The sequence below is a fragment of the Bombus vosnesenskii genome, unplaced genomic scaffold (genome assembly GCF_011952255.1).
Source record: "Bombus vosnesenskii isolate JDL3184/JDL3185 unplaced genomic scaffold, Bvos_JDL3184-5_v1.1 scf7180000013265, whole genome shotgun sequence".
Classification (NCBI taxonomy): domain Eukaryota; kingdom Metazoa; phylum Arthropoda; class Insecta; order Hymenoptera; family Apidae; genus Bombus; species Bombus vosnesenskii.
In genome coordinates, this window is record NW_022882925.1 from 9,678,681 (window position 1) to 9,703,845 (window position 25,165).

A 25,165-nucleotide genomic window follows, 5' to 3' on the forward strand; every position below is an offset into this window, starting at 1 on the left:
TGCCGAGGAACCCAGAAGCTTACAGAAAACTCACCAAGATACTTAGGACCCTGAACGTCAACTTCCACACCTATCAACTGAAACAGAAAAGGCCTTTCCGGGTGGTCCTACGAAACATCCACCACTCAGCAGACATAGGCAAACTCAAATACGAATTCTCAAAACTAGACCACGAAGTCATCAACATAAGTAATATAAGGCATAGAATCTCGAAAGACCCGTTATTCATAGATATAAAACAAAAGCCTAACAATAAGGAAATCTACAACATCAGTCGCCTAATGAACGCGATAGTAAAGATCGAACCACCGCTCGTGAAAAAAGAAATAGTGCAGTGCAAAAGGTGCCAAAGGTACGGTCATACGCAGAAATACTGCAACCATACTTTCCGCTGCGTTAAATGCGCAGGCTCTCACTCCACTGACCAGTGCGCCAAATCACCGGAAACCCCAGCGAAATGCATCCACTGCCAAGGGGACCACCCTGCCAACTACAAAGGCTGCCCAGCATATAAAACACTATACACGAACAGGTACCCTAAGCTCAGAGCAAAAGAGGTATCCAACCAAACACCCAGCCCGCCGAAATTCACGACTACCCCAACCCCCTCAACCAACCAAACACCCAGTCCTACCAAATTCATCTCCACCTCAACCTCCTATGCCCAAGCAGTACAAGGCATCCAAAATAACCCGAACAGCCAAAGGAACCTTCCCCAAAACAGTGTCCCCAACCCACCAAACACAGACAACTCCTCAAGGCTTGAAAAGCTAATAGAGAAACAATCGGAGCAAATAAATCACTTGCTATCGCTACTAACACTCATCGTGGAAAAATTAGCACGCCCCGACACAAAATAAAACCAAGGCGCATAGCACTCTGGAACGCCGAGGGTCTAGCGCAACACAAACTTGAACTAGAACTCTTCTTAAAACACCAGCAAATCGACGTAATGCTCGTATCTGAAACCCACTTCACCGACAAGAGCTACCTGAAAATAAATGGTTACAAATTCTACCATACCCAACACCCCACCGGAAAGGCCCACGGTGGCACCGGAATAATAATCAAAGCAAGTATTAAGCACTACGAACTCCCATCATTCCAGAAAGACTACCTCCAAGCAACAAACGTAGCAATAGAAGACTGTCATGGTACAATCACTACTTCAGCAGTATACTGCCCTCCCAGACACTCCATCGCCATAGAAGACTTTGATAACTTCCTGGACAGCCTGGGCAATAGATTCATAGCTGGAGGAGACTATAACGCCAAGCACATCTAATGGGGCAGCAACAACCTCAACTACCTCACCACACAAGAACCCACATACTGGCCCACTGACACCAACAAAATACCCGACCTTCTTGACTTCTTCGTAACTAAAAGTTTCTCATCAAGACACGTCCAAATCAACTCCTCGGCTGATCTCTCCTCTGATCATTCCCCCGTGATAGCAACAGTCAGTTCAACAATCATCGAGAATACACCTAATGGCTCCATTCACAACCAACACCACAACTGACCGCTCTTTAGAGAAGTCTTTACACACTCAACTTCAGCCTTAACTCCACTAAAAACAAAGGAAGAAATCAAAGCAGCCACGGAATACTTAAACACGAGCATAATAAACGCAATCCGTCTCTCCACACCGACAAAGACGTCTATCAGCAAACAAGAATATCCCCAATACATACTAAAAAAAATAGCAGAAAAACGTAGACTAAGAAGAGTATGGCAGACCCATAGAAGAACACCGGATGACAAACGCAAACTAAACAACGCAACTAGAAAGCTATCCAAAACCATAAAAAATTATAAAAACAACTGTTTCCAAAAATACCTCGCCAGCTTATCCCCCACAGCCGACTCCAACTACTCACTATGGAAGGCCTCCACACCTACCACACGCCCCCCACAAATAATCCCACCTATCCGCTGTCCGCAAGGTGGATGGGCGCGAAGCCCTATAGAAAAAGCCGCCCTGTTTGCTAGATACATGTCCGAAGTATTCAAACCCCATTCTCCCAAAGCTGCCGCGGACGTTACTGAATAATTGCACACCCCCTTCCAAATTTCCCCTCCTATCGAACCCTTCACTTCTGCAGAGACTATAGAAACAATCAGTCGCCTAAACCCCTAGAAAGGAGGAGGACATTGCCTAATAGGCAATAAAGCAATCAATGAACTTCCCATAAAAGGGACTCATCACATCGATTTTTAATGCTATCTTTCGCCTTGAACACTATCCTAAGGCCTGAAAAATCTCATTGATTACCCTCATCCCTAAACCCGGTAAACCGATATACGAATCCAGCTCCTATCGCCCAATCAGTCTTTTACCTACCCTGTCCAAACTATTCGAGAAGATGCTCACGAACCGATTCCTTCCGAAGGCACAGGGCATTGGCAGCCGCTGACACCTTCGGGATCAGTGAGTCGAAGTGCGGCTCGAACGTCCACTGGCTGTCGATGGTGAGTCCCAGATACTTCATCTGTGATCCCACCCGGACGGTTTCACCTGCCATGTTTATGCATGGCCGGGCGGTGGTGTCCCGCGCCTCTTCCTGTCAAAGAACCAGGTTCCGACTTCGCAGGGGAGACTCTCAGGCCCAGTTCGTTCACGGCACGGGTCGCACTGGCCGTTGCGATTTCGCCAATGCGCAGCGTCTCGTGCCAGCCACGACCCTCGACCAGGATTAGGGTGTCGTCCGCATAGCATATCATGGCCGCGCCTGGGGGTAGCGGGCATCGCAGTACCTCGTCGTACGCAACGTTCCATAGTATGGGGCCCAGCACCGAGCCCTGCGGGACGCCACGCTCGACGGATCGCTTTTCCTCTCCTTCCTTACTTGTGTAACACACTCACCTGTCGTCGAGGTAGGCTCGGATCAATCGGACGAGGTAGCTGGGAACCTCGAAGTGGGCCGTCACTATCCTGTCCCATGGCATGGTGTTGAACGCGTTGGCGATGTCCAGGGAAACCGCCAGCGCCACGCCTTTCCGGGAGACCATGTCCTCCGCAATCGCTCGTACGCGTCTGACCGCGTCAATCGTTGAGCGCCCCTTCCGGAAGCCGTACTGGCTTTCGTGTAAACCTGGCACTTGGCCCGCTATGTGTCGTTCCAAGCGGGCGGCGACTACCCTCTCGAGTAGTTTGCCGACCTCGTCCAGTAGGCATATCGGCCGGTACGCTGACGGCGAGGTCGTCGGTCGGCCCTCTTTATGGAGCAGGACCAGTCTCGCCGTCCGCCACGCCCGGAGGTAGACTCCCTCCCTCAGGCATCTTGTGAAGAGGTGCCGGAGTCTGGGGGCCGTGACCCCCATCACTTCCCCCTAGATCCGGCCAGGGATTCCGTCCGGGCCCGGTGCCACGTTGCGAGAGGTCATTCTTCTGGTTGCCTCCCATATCTCCTCCTCCGTGACTTCCCAGTCGTCCCTCCATTCCAGCGGTCGTGTCGTTTCCCGTGGCCGTTCCGCCGCTCTGTTTTCTTGTGGGGGAAAGAGCGTTCCGGTGATCCGCGTCAGCAGCGCAGGTTCCATTTCTCTGTCTGTCTCGACCAGTTCGGACCAGGCACGGTCCTTCGCTTTTTTAATTTCCCTTTGTAGCGAGCGCCGTAGCGCGCGGTACGTCCGGTAGCGCAAGGAGACTTCTTCTTCGTCGCGTCGTCGCCAGCGGCGGGCCCTTAGGTACTGTCTTCGGGACCGGACACATCTCGTCCTCAGTTCCGCGATGCCGGGGTTCCACCAGTAAACTGCTCTGCTTCGCACCGTGCCCGGTGTGGCTCGTGGCACGGATGCGTCGCAGATTGCTGTTATGGCTTGGCGGAGGTTCTCGGCCTCCTCTTCCACGTCTGCTTCGGTCGTCGTTGTCGAGGCCTCCCAGCTCCAAGCTGTTGCTATAGCAGCCGCCCGGAGTAGATCTACATTCTTCTCCTTTATTTTCCATCTGGGTGGTGGGCGCGCGTGCCTCCCCCTCGGCGGGCCGCGCCCGTCGTTTGTCGTCGGCATTCCAGGTCCAGGTGCGTCCACCTCCAAATCCGATTGAATAACTACAATTGTTTAATTACAGCTATAGTAGACTCTAGGTTACAATGTTGCGGGATTATCCAAAATTCCAAAGGCTCCGGTGTTCTTTCATCTCCGACATATATATTAGGCAGTTTTCCTTGTTTAGTGCCTGTTTATTGTTCAGTTCTTGTTTAGTGTTTGTATTACTTATGTCGATTGATTTTAAGTGCCTTTTACTTTTTTACTTTTTGCTTTTTGTTTTTTTACTATTTACATTTTGCTTTTTACTTTTTACTTTTTCTTATTATAAGCAAACGAGGAGGACATACCTGCTTCTGCAAAGTAGAAAAATAAGGTTGACACTTGCATAGACTTGGCGTTGCAGGATTGATATCTATGATAATAAAATGAGAATGAATCAAGTGGGTATATCAGTAGCGAGGAAGCCGGGTACTTACTGCTTACTGTTCATAAGAGATTGTAAGAAATTATTAGGAGTTAACGTGTGGGGTCATAATACCGGTAATTAGAGATGAGATACCGAGGGATGTGAGATGGCGCGCCGTTTGTAGACAATGACGGAGGAGAGGGATATGTCACGCGCAGCCGAGTGGTGAGGCGAATCGCGTAAGTACCTTTTCGTATGTTTCTTCATTGGATACAATGAACGAAGGAGGATTAAAATAGAGAATAGACGCACTGTCACGCGTCGATATGGCCGATGCAAGTTAGTAAAAGTTGTCAACAATTATCAAGTGGTAATCGGGAAATTATCAATTGGTAATTGGTAATTGTTGCAGTATACGATCACACACGACGCGGCACATTTATTTGTTAGATGTTTGCACTCGTAGGGCCGCGATACTTTACGGTCGCGCGATGCGTAATACTTAATTAAGACATGCACGTGGGAGGCATTTGATGCCACCTTGCCCGTTGGAACACTAGGAAGCACGCGCTAGCGTACGTGACGCGCATGAGATGTGGTTCGCTGCGTCGCCATGGGCGTCGCCACCTCACGGTGTAGAGAACGTATGGTCGGCTCGGCGTAAGCCCCTATTACGAAGGAATAAAGTCGGGTCGACCAGAGTTCTATTTAGATGTCTTTTTATTATTTTATCGAATTATGCTGCTCGAGCCGGGTTCCCTTTTGTAAATAGAAGCAAATGAACGATGGTTAGCTACGTGGCGTGGAGATATAATGGGATTGTGTGACGACTAATAGGAGAATGCAACTGGAGGTGCATTCATTTAATTATTTATTTATTTGTTTATAAATCGTTATTGGTTATTTATTATTAGTTATTAACTACTTAGTGATGTGATTTTTAATATTCCTTAGGCATTACTGGTTATTATTTAATTATTAATCGTTCACGTAACTGATTATTTTATTGATTAGTGATTATTATTAGTATGATTATGGGAGGCTTGGTTGACGATTTGGCAAGTTTTTGGTCTACGAGTGGTTATATTTGGTCGGTTTTGAGCAAGGCTGTTGACGACTATGGCTATTTCCACGGACTTGAACACAAATTAACAATATGGATAAGTTGAATAAAGAGAAAACAATTACGGCGCAGGGAATTTCGGAGCCTCCAGGTCCCGTCGGTAATTCGAGTAGCGTCTCAGGCTCGACCCGACGGTCATCATACGACTGGATGAACGATGGGAGGAAGGTCGGTCCCAGGGTCTCCTCTCGTTCGGTAAATACGACCGGGGATCATAATAGCTGCAAGGAGAGCGACGGTAAAGTCGCGAGTGGCAGCGCGAAGATGAGTGGAGGGAGTAAAGGAAGTTCTCGATCACCCAAGAAGAACACAAAACTCCTTGAGTTTAGAGACGACTTCAGCGAAGGAATGGAAAAGAAGGACCTGGGCATCCAGAGTATAAGTAGCGGTAGAGCGCTACCGAGAGTGACGGCGGTTGCAACAGGAAGAGGTAGTTTCCTGGTTCCCGTAATGAGAGGAGTTAAAGGCGAGGAAAGCACATCTATGGTAACGTGGTCCAGTATCGCCGCGAAAGCAACGAGTGAAACAGCTGAGGGTAGCGTCTCCGAAGGGGAGGTGTCCATGGCGGAAAGCAGCTGTAGCGCCACGTCGATCGCAGGAAAATTGAAAAGGCTGAGAGAGATATAAATGAAATCGGTGTGGAAGGTTGCAAGGAGGGTCGAGAAAACCCCGGAGCTAAAGGTGGAGGAGTGCGTGATGGTCAAGCCTGCCGAATTCGAGGAGATGGTAGAGTTTATGAAGGGGGCCTACGAGGATCTGAAAAAGGCGGTAAGAAGACTACACCTCATCTTCAAGAAGGATCCGAAAATTCATGAGCTTGCTTCCGCGACTAATAGCAAGACGGATGAAGTATGGGGCAAGCTTATGACGACGGTACACAAGAAAGGAAGGAGAGGTAAGGGAAGAGTGGAGAGACCTGAGGAAGTAGAGGTATCCACGCGAACCTCTCCTCTGTTGGAGGAGATAGGAAGAGGAAACGGGGACAGCAGAAGAGGGTTGTCCTCAGAATCCAGAAACAAAAGGAAGACAGTCTCTCCGCTGGAAATCAAAGACAAGGAGTATAACAAGAGAATAAGAAGAGGCGTTACCTCTTATGCAGAGATATGCGGTTCAAAGAGGAGGGGTGCTATGGACACCAGATATGTTGAATCCTGCGAATCCGGGGACGAGTGGATGGTCCAAAGGAGCAGGAGGGAGAAACGTAGGATACGGGAAAATGGAAGAAATGACAAAGAGGACCGCGGACCACCGCCGCTGACGCCTACCGAGAACCGAGGGCCGAAGATATTGAGAGCCCGTAGAAGGCCCGAGGCCATCCTTATCAAAGTAAAAGAGGGTAAGGATTGGCTTTAAACATATAAAGAGCTTATGGCGGCGAAGGATGTCCTTAAAGAAAGCTCGGGCATTCGTAAAACAAGAGCGGGGGACATCCTTATAGAAATGAGGGCGGGCTGCGAGGTGAAAGTCGCTGCCAATATGATAAATGAGATTATTGGCGATAAGGTACGAGCGACGTTCTTACAAGACAAGGTGTCGGTGGAGATAAAGGAAGTGGATCCGCTGGTGAGAAAGGAGGAGTTCGTGGAATCCTTGAAGGAAGAGCTTAAAATCATAGAGATCGGGGAACTGGAAGTCAAGGCGATGAGAAGGGTGCCGTAGGGCACGCAATCAGCGATCGTTGTTCTGCCAAAAGCGTACATCGATAAAGGCGGCGACAATATTAAGATTAGGACGGGCTTAACAATAGCCACAGTCAGGGTGTTACCCAATGCGACAAAGTGCTATAGATACCACATGTTCGGGCACACTGCAAACAAGTGCAAGGCTGTGAGCCCGGGAAAGGAGGTCTGTAGGATGTGCGGAGGAAGGAACCAGACGATAGCAGCGTGCCCAAATTTACCGTGCTGCACGATATGTAGCAAGGAGACGGGTGTTAGGTTTGACCATGTGACCAGTTACAGGAGAATGTTACGACAGGGAAGACAAGGGAGGAGATGAAAATCCTCCAGATTAACCTAAACAGATGTAGGATAGCGCAGGATCTAATGTGCCAAAGCGCGATCGAGGCCAGACCGAATGCGGTAATAATATCCGAACCGTACAGGCAGCTACCTTACTGGAATAACGATACTAAGGGTGATGCGTCGATTTGGGTTACGCAATTCAATGGTCGAGTACCGAATGAAACGCTTCTCTACAGGAAGGACGGACTAGTGGGTATCGGTGTAGGTGATATCCTCTGTTTCAGTGGTTATTGCTCCCCCAATATCAAGATTGAGGAATACATGACGTACATAAACAAGCTTGCATCGGAGATAAGGAAGGGTGTAAGCAGAAACAAGAAAGTAATTGTGGCTGACGACTTCAACGCTAAGTCCTCGTGCTGGAGAGGACAAACCACGGACAAGCGAGGAAGAATTTTAATGGAAACCCTGTGCGGTTACGGCGTGTTCCCTATAAGGCTGGACGATAAGTGCACGTTTTATAGAAACGGAAAGACGAGTTGCCTTGACATAATCAGTGCAACAAACATGGTTACATATCTCATACACCTATGCATATCTCATACGTTTAAAACGAGGACCGTAAGTGACCGAACTAAATTTTTTAAATATGTGACGAAGGGTCTTGCACCCGACATATTGTTAGCTAAATTTGACGAGATCACTAACGTACAGAATTTTAATACGATGGACGACGCGGACAAGGCGGAACTGCTGCAGAAATGTATGGTGGAAACTTGTGACAAGATGCTGAAGAAGGTGAGCTGTACGACAAACAAGAAGTACAGCAATCACTGGTGGAATGAGACGATCGCAGAACTGAGAACTCAGGCTCACAAAGCATTGAGGAAAATAACTAGGGCAAGGAGGAAGGAGGATCGAAACCCTTATTAGTAACTATAAGGGGCTATGAAGACAGCTGAAGAAAGAAATAGCTGAGAGTAAAAAGAGAGCCTGGGCCGGATTCTGTGAGATACTAGAAAGGGACCCGTGGGGAAAGCCGTATCGCACGATTATGAACAGATGTGGCAAGAAAGGGCTTCCAAATGACATGCCTGTTAACAAGGTGAAAGAAATTTTAAAAGGCTTGTTCATCATTGGACGCAGACCGGAGCTAAGGGAGGTCGAAGAGCATGACAGGGAGGATATCACCTATAACATGAAGCATGAGGAGGAAGAAGTTAAGGAAATCATTGGAAGAATAAATGGAAAGAAGGCGGTAGGAATAGATGGTGTCCCAGGTGATATTGTTAAGCTGCTAGTAAACAACCGAACAGAGCTTATCACTAAGGTGATTAACAGTATTACGGACTCTGGTAGGATCCCGGGATACTGGAAAACAGCAAGAGTAATATTGCTCAGTAAACCGGGTAGGGACCCTAAGCTCCCTAATGCATACAGCCCAATAAGCGTACTTCCGGCCTTGAGCAAAGTGTGGGAGAAGTGTCTCAAGTTGATTATCGAAAGATGTATGGGAGTGGACCCATTTCATAGGGGACAATATGGGTTCAGGAGAAGAAGGAGTACACGGTGGACGCGATTACACAGGTGATTAAATTCGCGGATACCTGCAAGAAGAAAAAGATGGTATGCTTGATGATTGCGTTGGACATCAAGAATGCATTCAACACCCTTAGTTGGAACAGCATTGTTGACGAACTGACCAGGAGGAAGCTGCCTTGCAAGATCATTAGATTGGTAAAAAATTACCGGACGGACAGGAGGATAATCGTCAGCAACCAGTTTGGTACGATGGAGTAGCTGGTTGCGGCTGGGATCCCGCAAGGATCTGTGCTGGGGCCTTTTCTATGGAACATAGTCTACGATCGGTTATTGGAAGGCTAGATAACAGGGTAATGTTTAAGGCGCTCGCGTTTGCAGAGGACCTGGCAATCGCATGTGCCGTAAAAAAAAACGAAGGCGTTAGCGGAATAGTAAGGGAGGTCATGAGAACAGTGTGCGATTGGTGTGCAAGAGTGGGTTTGACGCTGGTTAAGGAGAAGACGGAAATAATCCTCATTACAGGCATGAGAGTACCCAAAGTTATCGGCCTGGATGTGGACGGCGTGGCTATCAACACGGTAGAGGTCACGAAATATCTTGGCGTCATGATTGACACGAATAGGAAATTTGACAAGCACATTGCCTCGATGTGCGATAAAGCGGGTATCAAGATAGGAGCATTACGAGGAATCCTACCGAATCTTAAGGGCCCGCCTGGTTTGGCAAGAAGGCTATACTACAGCGTGTGGGAATCCATAATAACATACGGTGCGCCTGTGTGGGTTGATGCAATGAAGTATGAGAAAAACAAGAAGATCATAAAAAGGGCTCAACGAACTGCCCTGTGCATCACATCCACGGCCTACCGCACCGTATCCCACGCGGCGCTTTGTGTATTGACCAGGAACTTACCGATCTAAAGTGCGAATGTTGAAGGGAATATATGAGAGAAAGAAGATCTATAAGACCTTAGCTGTTGGAGAGGAGGTGATTGAGAGGCATGCGGAAAAAAAAGAAGATCTGGAAGAAGTAAAGAAGAAGGCCTCAACGGAGTGGCAGGCGGAATGGATCATGTATAATAAGGATAATGTGACCAGGATATGTAATAAGTAATGCGACCGTATTCGCCAGGAATAGAAGAGACATCGATCACTTCACGATGCAAATGCTCACGGGACACGGCATCTTCAACAGCTACCGTAAGAGGATCGGTAAGGAGGTCGACACGAAGTGTTGGGAGACCCGAATGACGACGTCGAGCATGTCTTATTCGCGTGCCCTAAATGGATCGATAGAAAAATCGAGTTGGAGAACTTCTTGGGTGTCAGGATAAGCGTGGACAACTTGGTGGACACTGTAGTCACCAGGGATGAATACTGGAGGAAGTTCAGAGAGTTCTGTAAGGGCATAATGAGACATAGAAGGGATATGGAGAAGGCGGCCGAGTCAGCGAATAGGAGGGGCGGCACCAGTACGTGACGATAATATGCGGCGACACGGTTGAGGACAACCCTGATGAATGCTGATTGGCTCTGCTGGGGTTGTCCGTGTCTAACAAATCAAAGGAAAGAGGAGGGGCTTTTAGTGGGTATGACGATGTCATCTGGAGTCCCACATAACCTAGTGACACGGGTCACTGGGTATGTGTAAATGCATTTTCCCCTCCTCCCGCGCAAAAAAAGAGATGGGAACAAGACACCGACACGCTTCCTAAACTACTAAAGATAGTCCCCAACGAAAAATCCTTCTTCCAAATAATAAAAGAAACTTTACGACCCTACGACAAAAAGAAATGATTAAAGAAGATAGTAGAATTAGCTACAAAGCATAAAAAGTTAGGCATAGGAGACAAAAACTTCGATGAAATCAAAAAGGCGCGAATAAAAACAGTTTTGATGTATGTTAACGACAAAATAGAAGAAATAACTTTTGCATACGACCCGATTCAAATTCTAACAGATGAACAAGTTGACGCGATTATAACGATGTTTCAGGACACATAGGTATACAGAAAACTTACGCAAAAATCAAAAAACGATTTAAAATCCCACATTTGTTCTCAAAAGTAGAGGAATTTATAAAAAATTGCGTAGCATGTCAAAAACAGTAACTTGTCAGAATCCGCGCGAAGGAAATTCCCGTAATATCTCAAACCCCACTGAACCAAACGAAAAAATAGCAATGGATATAATAGGTCCCATGCCGAAAACTAAACGAGGAAACCAATATATACTCTCTATTCATGATGATTTGACCAAATACCTGATATTAATACCTCTCACAACACAAAGAACCGAATCCATAATAGATGCCTTATTGCATCATTACATTTATATATTCTCAGCACCTAAAACTATACTAACAGACCAAAGACAGAATTTTATTAGCGAACTCATGACGAAATTCGAAGAAGCATTTAAAATAAAACATATAAAAACGATCAGCGTTCACCCACAATCTAACGGATCCCTCGAAAGAAGACACGCAACGGTAAAAGACATGATACGAACAAGTCTAAACGACTCAGATAAAGAGTGGGATGAAGTATTAAACTTCATATGCTTAGGATATAACACAGCAATACACGATGCTACCGGTTTTTCACCTTTTGAACTAACCTTTGGACGAAAAGCTAACCTCCCATCCTCAATATCCAGAACCCCCAACTACACGTATGAAGAAATGTTTACACTATGGAAAAGCAATTGGACAAATACAAAACACTAGCTAGACAGACACTTGAACAAAGTAGAAAACACTACATGTGAGATCAACAAAGAAAAATCATTAAAATACAAACGGTATTTAAAGGAGGAGAGGCGGTTCTTGTGCATAATGATCATAAAACAGATAAATTGGACGATGAATGGTTAGGTCCTTACCACATCGAAAAAGCTATGACTCCTTATTACGAAATTTTAATTAATAACCAAATTAGGAAGATACATGGTAACAGAATTAAACCATACTTTTCAGGACTCTCATCTCATGCACAACCCTCGTGTTCGGATTAGAATTAATACCGATCGAAAATAACGCGATTTTCCACGAGAAAATATCTAGAGCGTATTTGTATAATGAAAAAGTTAACGTATATATAGGAATAGATGTAAGCGATATATTTAACCACATCGATACGTTAGGAAAACACATAAGAGAAACCCAAAAACATTGTACCACCCCATGTCAAGTAAAATAAGAGATATTTTCCTTAACCAACAAGTTCAATAACATCAAAACGCTAGGAACACATTTAAGATCATTAACTCATTCTAGAGTTAAGAGAGGATTAATAGACGCTATAGGTTCAATCAGCAAAACACTTTTCGGAACCTTAGATTCTAACGATTTAGAATATCGACAAACTATTTAGCGAAGGAAACGAATTAAAAACCATTGTAGCTAACCAAACCGCTCTAATTAGGAGAATCCTAAACACCGACAGCCTAAAACAATTAGAAAAAGTAAACGCGGACATACAAAATAAAATAAATCAAGTAAACAAACTAGGATTTCTAACAGTCAAGACTATTTCTATAGAAAGCGCTTTGTCAGATCTACACTTTCAACTCGATGAAATATTCAATTTAATTTTACTAGGAAAACAAGGAATTATTAGCCCCCAGATTATAAATCATCACATTTTCTTAGAACAATACGCTAAGGCTTTAGGAAATCACATCATAAATGAAGGATTTTCACCAGAAGAAAATAATTTCCAAAACATTTTAGACGTCTCTACACTCACACTGTTTGTCCAAAGCAAAAAGATCTTCTTTAAAATTTCACTTCCAATAATAATTGACTCAGAATGGGAAATAGAACAGGTATACCCCATACCGACTCAAAAGAACGAAGCATTTCTCAGCACCTCAGGATTAACTTATATGAATGTAGATCAGATGTATTTGGACAAGCAATGTCGAATCAAACACGAATTGTATATTTGCAAACAAACTCAACTCATACATGATAGACGTTCAAAACACGACTGCGCATCCGAAATAATTAGTGTAGACAATATCATGAGATTTTGTAAATTCACAGTCTATAAGATCGTAGAAATAACTTTTATACCACTCAAAAACGAAAATCGTTACATAACTATACCAGAAAAACAAATAGAACTCAATATATTCTCTAAAGAAGGACATCAAATTGTCAAACTGAAGCAGCCCTCTCTGTTGGAAACTAGAATAACTGTAGATATATTGTGTGGAGACAACCATATGACAATCAGTGGCAATCCTAAGAGCATTTCTTACGATATTAAGATCAAAATTATAAATATAACTAATGACGTAGATTTATCCTCAATGCTCGATACCTTAGAAAAGACTCCTATAATAATAAGCAACCTAAATGGTTATACTGTTACGTCGCGTAACACTACCTAGCCGAGGCCACACACCGCGGGCAATATGGCAACCAGATGTCTTCGGATACTCGCAGCGTATCTTCCATGATTGCAAGGACCTTCCATAAATCACATAGATTTCCTAGAAAAGGTCCTCCAAACGAAACAAACATCTGGTCCGGAGGAATTTCTAGAGACTATTGTCTACCACGGCTTAACAAGGGAAAGTCAGTTTTTGACACGTACGCTGCAACTTTCCTCCCACTAACCACTTTCTCTCGAGGGCGGTCAAGACCATTCGTTTAACCAATTAAAAACGAAGCCTATTCCCTCACTCTCCAAAATAACATCGGCACCAACGAATCCGATGGTCCCGTGCGCTAGACACACTTATCCTTAGCTCTCCTCCGAGACAGCATCGTCTCCCAAGAGTACTGTTTTTGCATCCTTCGAACGGTCAACATCCTTCGAGCGGGTATACACACCCGCAGATCACTCAGTCACTCACTCATCGCGTACATACGCACCAGTGTAACTATCCTCGTTATAAGTTGTGGAATAAACGGTGAAATATAACTTACTACTATGTCATATTCAAATCAACCACCTCTGTTATCCTAAACGAAACAGGGGAACGACTACTTCGCGGCGTCGATTCACCGAATCGTAGCGAGAAGTTACGCCTCTCGCTGACGCGTTTTCCTCGCGACCGCGTCTCTCCGCGAACGGTCGTAACATATACTGATACCTTGAATCAAATAGGAGATAGAGCCAATCAATTAACTTTTTCGCACAGAATGACACAAATTAAAACTTTGGGTCTCACTACGTTGCAAATAATAGAATATATATGTAGTATCGTGGACGAAAGGCCTAAGAAATATCGGGCGAACTATGAACAATGTCGCGAGAGCCGAGGCGTCGTCGGGCCCATCAATGTGTCATCGGTCTTTTCAAGTGCATAGTTTCGTGGAAAAGACCTACGTGACCCTGGCCACGAGCGCCTGCAGAACACGTGTGCGGTGGGCCTAGGAAAAAGACAACAGAATGCGGTAACGGCCAGAGCGTTAGTCGAAAAGCAGAGAGTGCGAGTCGAAAAGCAGAGTGCGAGTCGAGGAGCCGAGTGCGAGTTGAGCGGAGACGGAGGTTGCGAGTGGCGTTGCCGAGAGAGTGTGGATTGCGCTGTTTTCTGTGCGTTTGGCGTGAATAGTTCAGGTTGAACAACAATCGTCTTTTTCTGTCTGATTAACATCTCTATTGTCCACTCTTTGTAAACACATTATACCACGATATTACATTTTTTGGGGGCTCAGCCGGGAATGGACAAGACAGAAAACGAAACGGTTTAACAGAGCTATTCGAGCTAGTTGTGAATTTACCGGTACGCAGTGCGGTAAAAGACGATATCGTTGACGGTTTAAGTTTGTGTAGTGTGAAAAATGTCAAACGTCGGGGACGAGCGATTGTCGGGTGAAGAGGGTTCGACGCTGGAGGAGCTGAGGAGTAAGCTCGCGCGAATGAACCTCCCTATATCGGGTGCGAGGTCAGTGCTGATTGCAAGGCTGAATCGGGCGTGTAGGGCTGGACAATCGTATCGTAAGGGATCGACGGGCGGTGAAGAGCTAACCGGTCAACGAGATTTAGAAAACGTACAGAGAGCTGAGCGTGATTGTAACGAAGATGAAGATGTTGAGAAAATGAATACGAAGGAGTTGAAGGAGCGCCTCGCTAGTTTGGGTTTAAAAACGACGGGAAGAAAAGTAGAATTACGCGCACGGCTACAAGCGGCCATGGATGGTAACGACATATCGTCGGAAGAAGAAAGCGACGACGAAAGTGAGGATGAAGATGACAAGAAAAACGCAAGAGGATACAAGAGAGATACGCGAAGGGTGTATCAGGACCGTGACGAATGTTGTCGAAGGGCATGTGTTGGTTCGACACTGAGTTTTAGAGACGTCGAAGATGCATTAGAGTCGTTTAGTGGCAACAGAGGTGAAAATGTCGAATGATGGTTCGAGTCGTTCGAGGAAGTCGCTGATACGTGCATGTGGTCGGATGGGCAGAAGGCAGTCTACGCAAGGAAGCTGCTGAAGGGATCAGCGAAAATATTTGCGAGCTTCGAGTGTCATGCCAGGACTTGGCATGAGTTGAAGAGGGGGCTAGTGAAAGAATTTTCGAGGAAAGTCAACAGTAGGCAAGTTCATCAGAAACTTGAAGAAACAAAAAAGGAGAGTGATGAAGCATATTTGGCTTACATGTACCGCATGCTCGAAATAGCCAGCCATGTGGACATGGAGGAGGAAGCGAAGGTGGAATACATAGAGGATGGAATAATAGACGACGAGAACAATAAGGCTATATTGTACGGCGCTACGTCAATCAAAGAGTTGAGGAAGAGGTTAGTGATGTACGAAGAGCAGAAGAATCGCAGAGCAAAGTCGATTGTGAAGCCGGCTAAAACCCAGAAGAACGGGAAGCCCAGTCAATTTGTAGATGCAATGAAGAAAAGAAGATGCTTCATTTGCGGTAGTGAGGATCATCTAAGTGTTAAGTGTCCGGAGAGGGGAGAAGGTGTTAGGTGTTCCGAGTGCAGCGGATTTGGACATATTGCAGCGAGGTGTACGGCACGACCGAAAGAGACTTGCGTAGTGTCAAGATCCGAAAAAGGGAAGTATGTGAAGGACGTGTCGATAGATGGCTGCAGGTTTGTCTCGTTAGTGGATACAGGTAGTGACTTTACGTTCATACGAGCGGATGAGTATGCGAGGTTAGGATCACCACCTCTGGGAAACTGCAAACTTAGGTTTGATGGTTTTGGTTCCGCTGGCAATAGTACCTGGGGTGAGTTTACAAGGGTAATGACGGTCGACGGGTACGACTTTACTGTCACCCTGCATGTTGTCTCGAATAAGGTAATGACAAGACACAGTCTACTCTTAGGTACCGATTTTTTAGACCAGGTAGAGTTGCGAGTCAAACGGGGCGAGGTGACATTTTTACGACTCGACGATCAGACCGACGGTCACGAGGACGCGCCGGATGTACTGAGGGTAAACGCGATAGAACAATCCGACGAGATCGACTTGTCGCATGTACGAGAACCTCATTACCGTGAAGCCATTCGGGATATTATTAAAGGGTATTCTTCGGGTATGATGGTTACCAGATGCCGACGCGTCTCCGCAGTACGTGATCAGCTAGCCCGAGGGCCGTTATAAACACTAAGATCTAGTTACCTAAAGTCCTTCAAACAGACAAACAGTCTTTGTCCCAGCTACGGGAAGACAGGAGAGATCTATTTTTCCACGAACGACATCCCCCCCCCCCCCCCACCCGCAACTTTCCCTCGAGGGCGACTAACATCCTTTTTTAACTACCGATATGGAGATTCACCAATTAGCAGCAACGTCAATTTCCCTTACTTTCCGAACGTAGGCTATCCCCGACGAATCCGATGATCTGGTGCCCTTAGACACACCCTATCATAGTTTTCCTCTGAGGTGTCGCCGCGACGGAAAGTCATTCTCTCTCTCTCTCTCTCTTGCGATCTCATTGACGAAAAAATTAACGCCTTACGGTCAGTGAATATTAACAAAGAATCCGACTTAGATTCTGCGAGTACGTACGGATTCGTTAGCGAACCTAAGACCATTGTCACTAGTGTCGCGAGTGTGTGACCATCGTGACTTTGCGTCAACTTTGTAACATCTTTGTGTGTGTCAATAAAAGTCACGTCAGTGGTGTAAAAAAAAGATGGATAGCTTCAGTGAAGAATCATTACCTGTCCCAAGCCCTCGCCACGAGGACGACTCGGGCCCAGACTCGGACTCTGATTCGACATATATATTACCTCGTCATTTATTACGTGACATCAACTCTGTGCCCTGCAAAATCCAGCGCAATTGCAATTTTGCAGATTCTACCTTAAATATTCAATTGAACGTATCTCCGTTTCCATTTTAGATATGTCGACAATTCGACGCGCGTTATACTCCACATTTGCTGCCCAACACAGCGCACATGCTCCTGTATGCTGTATGTCAACTCGAGTTGAGGTCAAATCTAATGTTATTGCGGTACTGCATATTCAGGCTTCAATATTCAATTGAACGAATCAACACTGCTATTGGAGATATAACGATATTTCGATGCACGTTACACTCTCCACACTTGCTGCCCAATACAGCGCACGTACTCCTGCTTACACAATGTCAACTCTGGTCGAGGATAAATCCAAGGTTATGACAGTTCTGCATATACGGTCATCGATATTCAATTGAAGGTATCTCCGCAGCTATGGGTGATATGTCGATCACTCGATGCGCGTTATACGCCAAATTTGCTGCCAAATACAGCGCATATGCTGCTGTTTACATTATGATAACTCGGGTCGAGGTCAAATTCAATGTTTTTCCAGTACTGCATATTCCGGCTTCAATATTCAATTGAATGTATCCACACTGCTATTGCTGATATCTCGACAGTACGTTGCGCGTTCTACTCCACATTTACTGCCAAATACGGCGCACATCGTTCGGTATGCGCTATGCCCTGTCACATCCAGCGCAGTTGCAATTTTGCAGATTCTACCCTAAATATTCATTAGAACGTTTCCTCGTTTCCATTGGAGATATGTCTATAATTCGATGCGCGTCATACTCCTCATTTGCTGCCAAATGCAGAGCACATCACACGGTTAGCCCTAAGTCAAGTCTGTATCCTGTCATTTCCGGCGCAGTTGCAATTTTCCAGATGCTACCTTAAATATTCAATTGAACGTATCTCCGTTTCCATTGGAGAAATATCGATAGTTCGATGCGCGTTATACCCCGCATTGGCTGCCAAATACAGCGCACGTGCTGCTGTTTACATTATGTCAACTCGGATCGAGATCACACTCAATGTTATTGAAGTTCTACATATTCAGGCTTTAAAATCCATTTGGACGTATCTCCGCTGCTATTGGTAATATGTCGACAATTCGATACGCGCTCCACTCCACATATGCTGCTCTAATACAGCACACATCAACCGGTTTGCGCAATGTCAACTCTGTGTCCCGTCAAATCCTGCTGCCAAATACAGCGCGCTTTAGCCGGTTTTCGTTATGTCAACCTCAGACCCTGCCAAATCCTTTGTAATTCCAATTTTGCATATTTACCTTCAGTATTCAAATAAACGTACCCCGCTGCTATTGGTGGTACCAAGACAATTCGATACGCGTTCAACTCCAAATTTCCTGCCAAATACAGAGCGCACAAGCCGGTTTTCGCTATGTCAAGCCTGGTCCCTGCCCAATCCTGTGTAATTGCCGTTTAGTATATTGAGGCTTAAGTATTCAATTAAACTCCGCTGCTATTGGTGATATCTCGACAAGTCGACGCGCGTTATACGCCATATATGCAGCCAAATACAGCGCACATCAACAGGTTTGCGCAATGTCAACCAGAGTTGACATGTAATTGCCGTTTAGCATATTAGGCTTCAGTATTCAATTGAACGTATCTCTGTTACCATTGGGGATACGTCAACAATTCTAAGTGCATTATACTCCACAGTTGCTGCCAAATACAGCGCACCTGCTCCTCATTACATTATGTCAACTCGAGTCGAGGTCAAATCCAATATTATTACTGTACTGCATACGCAGACTTCAAAATTCAATTAAACGTATCTTCCTTTCCATTGGAGATGTGTCGACAATTCGATGCGCGTTATACCACACAGTGGCTGACATATACAGTGCATATCAGCCGGTTTGCGCAATGTCAGCTCTGTTAGAGCGCGTGGAGCATCTGCACCCCAGCCAACTCTACCTGACAGCCAGCGGCCCACCTACCTGCTTACCGACCCTCAGTAAACTCAAGAACCCTTCATAAAACATCAACTTCTAGCTTAATTGCTTCTACATGTTGCCAAGCAATCTATTTGTCTAGAAGTATTTTCGGTTTATGTCCGGATTTAGGAAAAGTCCTTGATTTTATTAGGCTCTTAAAAAACACGGAAAAAGTAGGTAGACTGGGGAAACCCAACACATGTCCACCGAAAATGACGGGTTTTTCCCAGGAATGAAATCACCCCCGACCCACGTTGGTGGGAGACTTCCTCGTCTCCTTCTGTATTCGCATGGATCTATCCAATCGGCATCGCGGACGTTTACCCTCACTTCATTGACGAAGGTGTGAATAACGAATCTGCGTTCTTCGTTCAAAGGGCACACCCACATCAAGCTTTCCTTCGGAAAAACATAAGAACGAAGGGAGTCTCGATCAATCATCAGTTCAAGTCAGTCGTCACCAAGGATCCACTCAAATCAATCGACTACAATCAGTCGTCACAACACCGCGAAGTTTCAGATCGCACTCATCCGTAATCAGTTTCGTCAACCATTCGTTCCTAAGCTCTCGCGCTCTCATCCTCTGACCTTACGTTGTACATTCAGGCCGAGTCAAACATCACAACCGATTCATTTAACTCAACTCATCCTGTATACTCAGTGTCATAATAAACCATAACTAGAACCTCGTTACGTCAGTGTACTCTTCAATTAACCACCTCTATTAGCCTAATCGTAGTAGGGGATCGATCATCTCGCGGCGTCGATTGAACAATCGTAACGGGAATTTACGACTCCTGTTGATGTGCTACTCCGCGATCGCGTCTCTCCGCGAGTGATCGAACAACTCTGTGTCCTATCAAATCCATTGTAATTGCAGTTTAGCATATTTACGCTAAAGTATTCAATTAAACGTATCTCCGTTTCCATTGGAGATATGTCGAACATTCGATGCACGTTATTCTCCACATTTGCGGCCAACTACAGCGCACCAGCTCTTGTTTTCATTATGTCACCTCGGATCGAGGACAAATGCAATGTTGCTGCAGTACTGCATATTCAGGATTCGATATTCTATTGAACATATCTACACTGCTATTGGCGATATCCCGACAATTCCAAGCGCGTTATACCCAACATTTGCTGCCAAATACAGCGCACATCAGCCGGATTGCGCAATGTCAACTCTATGTCCTGTCTAATCCAGCGTAATTGCCATTTTGGAGATTCTGCCTGAAATATTCAATTGCACGTATCTCTGTTTCCATTGGAAATGTCGACAGTTCGATGCGCGTTAAACACCACATTTGCTACCAAATAAAGCGCACGTCATCCGGTTTGCGGATTATTTCGATTTTAAAGAAATTAAAGATCCATCACTATGCTTTTACTGGAGACATTCGCGAGCAGCCATCTTAGATTGTCATAGCTTTTACACGTGCGCATCGGAGTACATGCAATAATTATACACATCAAATAAATGCAAAATAATATTATTCCCACTTCAATACGTCAAATACTAAAATAAGTCACGAATGATTAACAAATAAATAATAGATTCGACATCAATAAAAGTCACCATATACTGGGGACATTCACTGGCGGCCATTTTGGATAATCAACACGTATAGAAACTTTTATGTGTTACAAAATAAATTATATTTTCGATGAAAAAAGTAAATATTTAATACAAATAGAAGATCGTAACGAGGAAAGAATAAATAATAATTAATACAATATAACACATTATTATATGGTAATAGGTATATTAGAAATTAATAGAAACCTGCCGTGAAAAACAAATCATGAAAACACATTATTAAGATTAATTAACATTTTTAAAAATTGAATAAATCCTATGTGTAACTACATTATCAAATGTCACGTCCCGCGCTACGCACGTGCCGTATCGAAAAAACGGAAAACCGCAATATACAAATGACACGAGTGACAATTCGAATATCCAAAACGAACGGACGATACAACGAAAATGGAAATTTTTTAATAAAAGATTAATTAAATGTAGTCATATATATGTCGGAGATGAAAGGACATCGAAGCCTCCCCTTTGGAACTTCGGGGAAATCCCTTAATACCGTAATCTAGATTCTATCATAGGCATAATTGAACAATTGTCGTCCTTCCAGCCAGTCGCCGAACGTAGCTGCGGTCAAGGGATGAACGCTTTGTCTAACAAAGGTATGGAGTAATTCTATAGCTCTCCTTAAAAGAAATATTTCTAGCGGCACGCGACAGTAAACATTCCAACGGTCTCTGTCCCGTGGCTTGCCAGACGCAGACCCTATTCTTCGAGTAAGATGATTGCCAGATGTCGATGCGTCTCCGCAGTTCATGTTCAACTAGCCTGAGGGCTCGTGATAAATCTTAAGTCCTTCAAACAAACAGTCTTTGTCCCAACTACGAGAAGATAGAGGAGACCTATTTTTCCAACGAACAGAGTCTCCCACTATCAACTTTGTCTCGAGGGCGGCTAGCATCTTTTTCTAACCACCGATATGGAGATTGACCAATTAGCAGCAACGCCAATTTCCCTTACTTTCTGAACGAAGGCTTTTCTCGACGAATCCGATGATCTCGTGTCCTTAGACACACCCCATGATAGTTTTCTTCCGTGGCATCATCGGGACGGGAAAGGTGTTCTTTCTTGCGATCTCGACTAAACAGTAACGTCTTTACAATCAGCAATTATTCAGACTTAGATTTAGTGAGAACGTTCATCTATCATCCCGTTGACCGCGGATTCGTTATCGAACCTGAGATCATTGTCACTAGTACCGCAAGCGCTTAATCGCCGTGTTTGATTGTCGAACCTATGTTACTCATACTTGTGTTAATAAACCGTACTGTTACTATACCGCAACGATGGCTAATTTCAATGAAGAATCATCTATCGCTCCCAACCCCATCCTCAACGTTTCTCCGACATACATATGGGGTTAAGATTGGAATTTTGGGCGCGTGACAATTCTTCGCGTGGACTAGCCATCGTTTCACAAAGCAGAGATTATATTTACACGTATATACAAGCCTATCACAAAGCTTAACAAATAATAAGTCTAATGAATAATAAGTTTGATGAACAATGAAGCTAGTGAATAATAAATTGTACGAATAATTAGGTTTAACAGATAACAAGTCTAATGAATAATATGCTTAACGAATAGTAAAATTAATGAATAATATGATTTACGAATAATAGATTTAATGAACACTATTAACAATGCTTTTTGGGCTCAAACGAATCCACGGTCAACGAGATAACTCTTTACTAAGTGTAAAATAATCTTAGGCGCAAAATACGATTGACGAAAATGCTCGATGTGTTGTCACGTCCCACGCTACGCACGTGCCGTAACGAAAAAACGGAAAATCGCAATATACAAATAACGCGAGTGACAATTCGAATATCCAAAACGAACGGACAATACAACGAAAATGAAAATTTGTTAATAAAAGATTAATTAAATGCGGTCATATATAGAGAATTAGTATACGAGGGAAAATAACAGATAATAAAGTGAAAATAGGTACTCTAACGAAGTAGTAAATATAAAGAGTACAACATAACCCATAATTTCATAATTCGACTAAGGATAAACTATGAAGAACCAATTAACCAAAATTGACTCGCAAATTAATTAATAAATCACGACATAATACTATATTCAATCAGGATAACCTACAATTCGACAATTTAATCAAATCTCGTAATAACTTCATGAATAATTCAAAGGAAAGGAAAAAGAAATGGAACGATAGGAATACACACCTTTATAACAAACAGGAAATATCAAGCCATTTAATATACAGCAAATATGGACATACAAAACCACAATAAACAAAATATATCTTATATACAACTAGATATAAAATATATAAAACACCTAGGCATATTAACACACTTCAATAAACCAGGCACTATTGTCAGAATTCACACATGAAACGTCAAGATTAAAGTAAAAGGGATTCCACGAACAATACACTCGAACTAGTTAAAACTAACACAATCGAAACAGACCACAAGAACGATTTCAAGAGACAATGGAGTACGGTAGTATATGGAACAACACTGTTTGTCGAATACTGCAAATAGTGGTAACCTAAAAGGAAAAAGGAAAATTACTATGCGTGCTCTAACTATTACTTAAATATAAAATGTGTAATTCAATAAAATAATTACAAAACAGTGAAAGTGAAAAGTACCTCGTGAACAATTACTCATCGTAGTAGGAAGTGTATGTGCGAAGACAGGTTATGTGTCCATATCCGTAGAACATAATCTACGACAGCCAACTGAAACAAATGTAGGAATTAACTTTAATTGTTTCGATGCAAAACATAATACTACTAAATGTTTATAACAATATTGTGCCTAAACCAAAGGAAGTGTGACACTGCTTATCGAATCATGCAGATAGTAGAAACGTAAAAGAAAAAGGAAAATTACTATGTGTGTGTTCTAACCATCATTTAAATACACAACATGTAAATTCAATAAAATAATTAAAAGCAGTGAAAGTTAAAAGCACCTAGTGCACAATTAATCATTGCAGAAGGAAGTGTACATGCAGGAATTTCGCAGAAACAAGTTGTGGACCCACTCCGTAGAACATAGTACACGACTGTCAGCAGAAACGAATGAATGAACTAACCTCAATTGCCTTAATATATATGGAAGAGAATAATACTATTAAAGACTTACAATAATATTTCAATTAAACTAAAAGAAGCACGATAACAATCAATAATTGATGCTTGACAATGCTCGCTAATGGAAAATAAAACCGAAAATCAAGAAAATTAGTGACATTATAACGAAATAACTCAGCGTTGACACAGCGGTCTTTAATAAGAAGAAATAAAATCAGTTAATAAGTGCAGGAAGAGTAAAAAAATAACTAAGATAGGTTAAGTGAATGACAACGATAATTCACTACTCACACCGAAGAAGTTTATACAAGCATCACCGCAGTTACAAGAAACCAACTATCAAATTGGAGTAAATGTGTACGAAGAATCGAAGTTGATACTACTGGAATGGTCAAGAAGACGTGAGAAAACTCGAAAATCAAGAGAATTAGTGACATTATAACAAACGGTTCAACACCGACGGAATGGTCTTAGCAAACAAGAAAAGATACCTTATAAGTTAACGAGGTTTGCATGCAACCAATCATCGTAGATGGAAGTGTGCATACAGGAACTCCACGAGAATGGGCTACGGATCCAACTTTGCAAAACATAATATACGACGGTATGAAGATATCTAAAGTAATATATACCGAGGTAACCAATCATAACCTAAAAAGGGGAAGAATGTTGTAAACCATCTTGGAATAGAAGTTGATAATAATAAGAAGCTCGTTACTCACATCGGAAGATATACATTAAAGCCGACGCAGTTACAACAAGCCTACTACCAAACTTAAGTGAATACTTATGGAATACTGAACCAGGTACTACCGAAACAGTCAAGACGGCAACAGGAAACAGGAAAATCAAGGAAATATTCTAACACTATAACAAAACAATTCGATGCTGTCGAAGCGGTCTTAGCAAACAAGATAGTGGATGGACTATTTTACTATACAGATATTTATAAAATATAGTGTTTTATATATATCGATATATATGTCGGAGAAGAGTCAGTAATACAGTTGTGGGCGTTTGATAAATCTTCATTGGAACTGGCCATCGTTGTGGTATAACAAAGGTACGGTTTGCTAACACAAGTATGGATAGTACAGACTTGACAAGCAACCGTGGCGGTTGGACACTCGCAATACTAGTGATGTGCGTCTTAGGTTCAATAACGAATCCGCGGTCAACGGGATGATAGATCTACTTGCTCACAAAACTAACTCAAGCGTGTAACACTCACGGACCGTAAGGCGTTACTCTTCGTCGATGAGATCTCAAA

General features: G+C 43.7%; 1 protein-coding gene and 1 long non-coding RNA gene across 2 annotated transcripts; one reads left to right on the forward strand and one right to left on the reverse strand.

Moving 5' to 3' along the window:
• The first annotated feature begins 6,890 nt into the window (after window positions 1-6,890).
• Window positions 6,891-10,507, forward strand: LOC117242598. The gene is made up of 8 exons (XM_033509413.1): window positions 6,891-7,177; window positions 7,253-7,459; window positions 7,546-8,386; window positions 8,445-8,957; window positions 9,020-9,112; window positions 9,247-9,900; window positions 9,965-10,137; window positions 10,324-10,507. The coding sequence occupies exons 1-8, from the start codon at window positions 6,891-6,893 to the stop codon at window positions 10,505-10,507; spliced, it is 2,952 nt and encodes a 983-aa protein (XP_033365304.1).
• Window positions 10,508-22,879: 12,372 nt separating this feature from the next.
• On the reverse strand, window positions 22,880-24,858 carry LOC117243114. Its single transcript, XR_004495397.1, has 3 exons — window positions 24,387-24,858; window positions 23,449-23,538; window positions 22,880-23,345 (listed from the first exon to the last, which is right to left on the reverse strand). It is a non-coding gene; the product is annotated as an uncharacterized LOC117243114 (long non-coding RNA).
• Between the last annotated feature and the right edge of the window lie 307 nt (window positions 24,859-25,165).

What these genes read in the sequence shown, in the direction of transcription:
- LOC117242598 (XM_033509413.1), top strand. Translation starts at nt 6,891, where the DNA reads ATGGCGGCGAAGGATGTCCTTAAAGAAAGCTCGGGCATTCGTAAAACA. An exon ending in AAGGCGATGAGAAGGGTGCC is followed by an intron (nt 7,178 to 7,252) that starts GTAGGGCACGCA and finishes TATTAAGATTAG; the next exon opens with GACGGGCTTAACAATAGCCA. An exon ending in TACTTCCGGCCTTGAGCAAA is followed by an intron (nt 8,958 to 9,019) that starts GTGTGGGAGAAG and finishes CCCATTTCATAG; the next exon opens with GGGACAATATGGGTTCAGGA.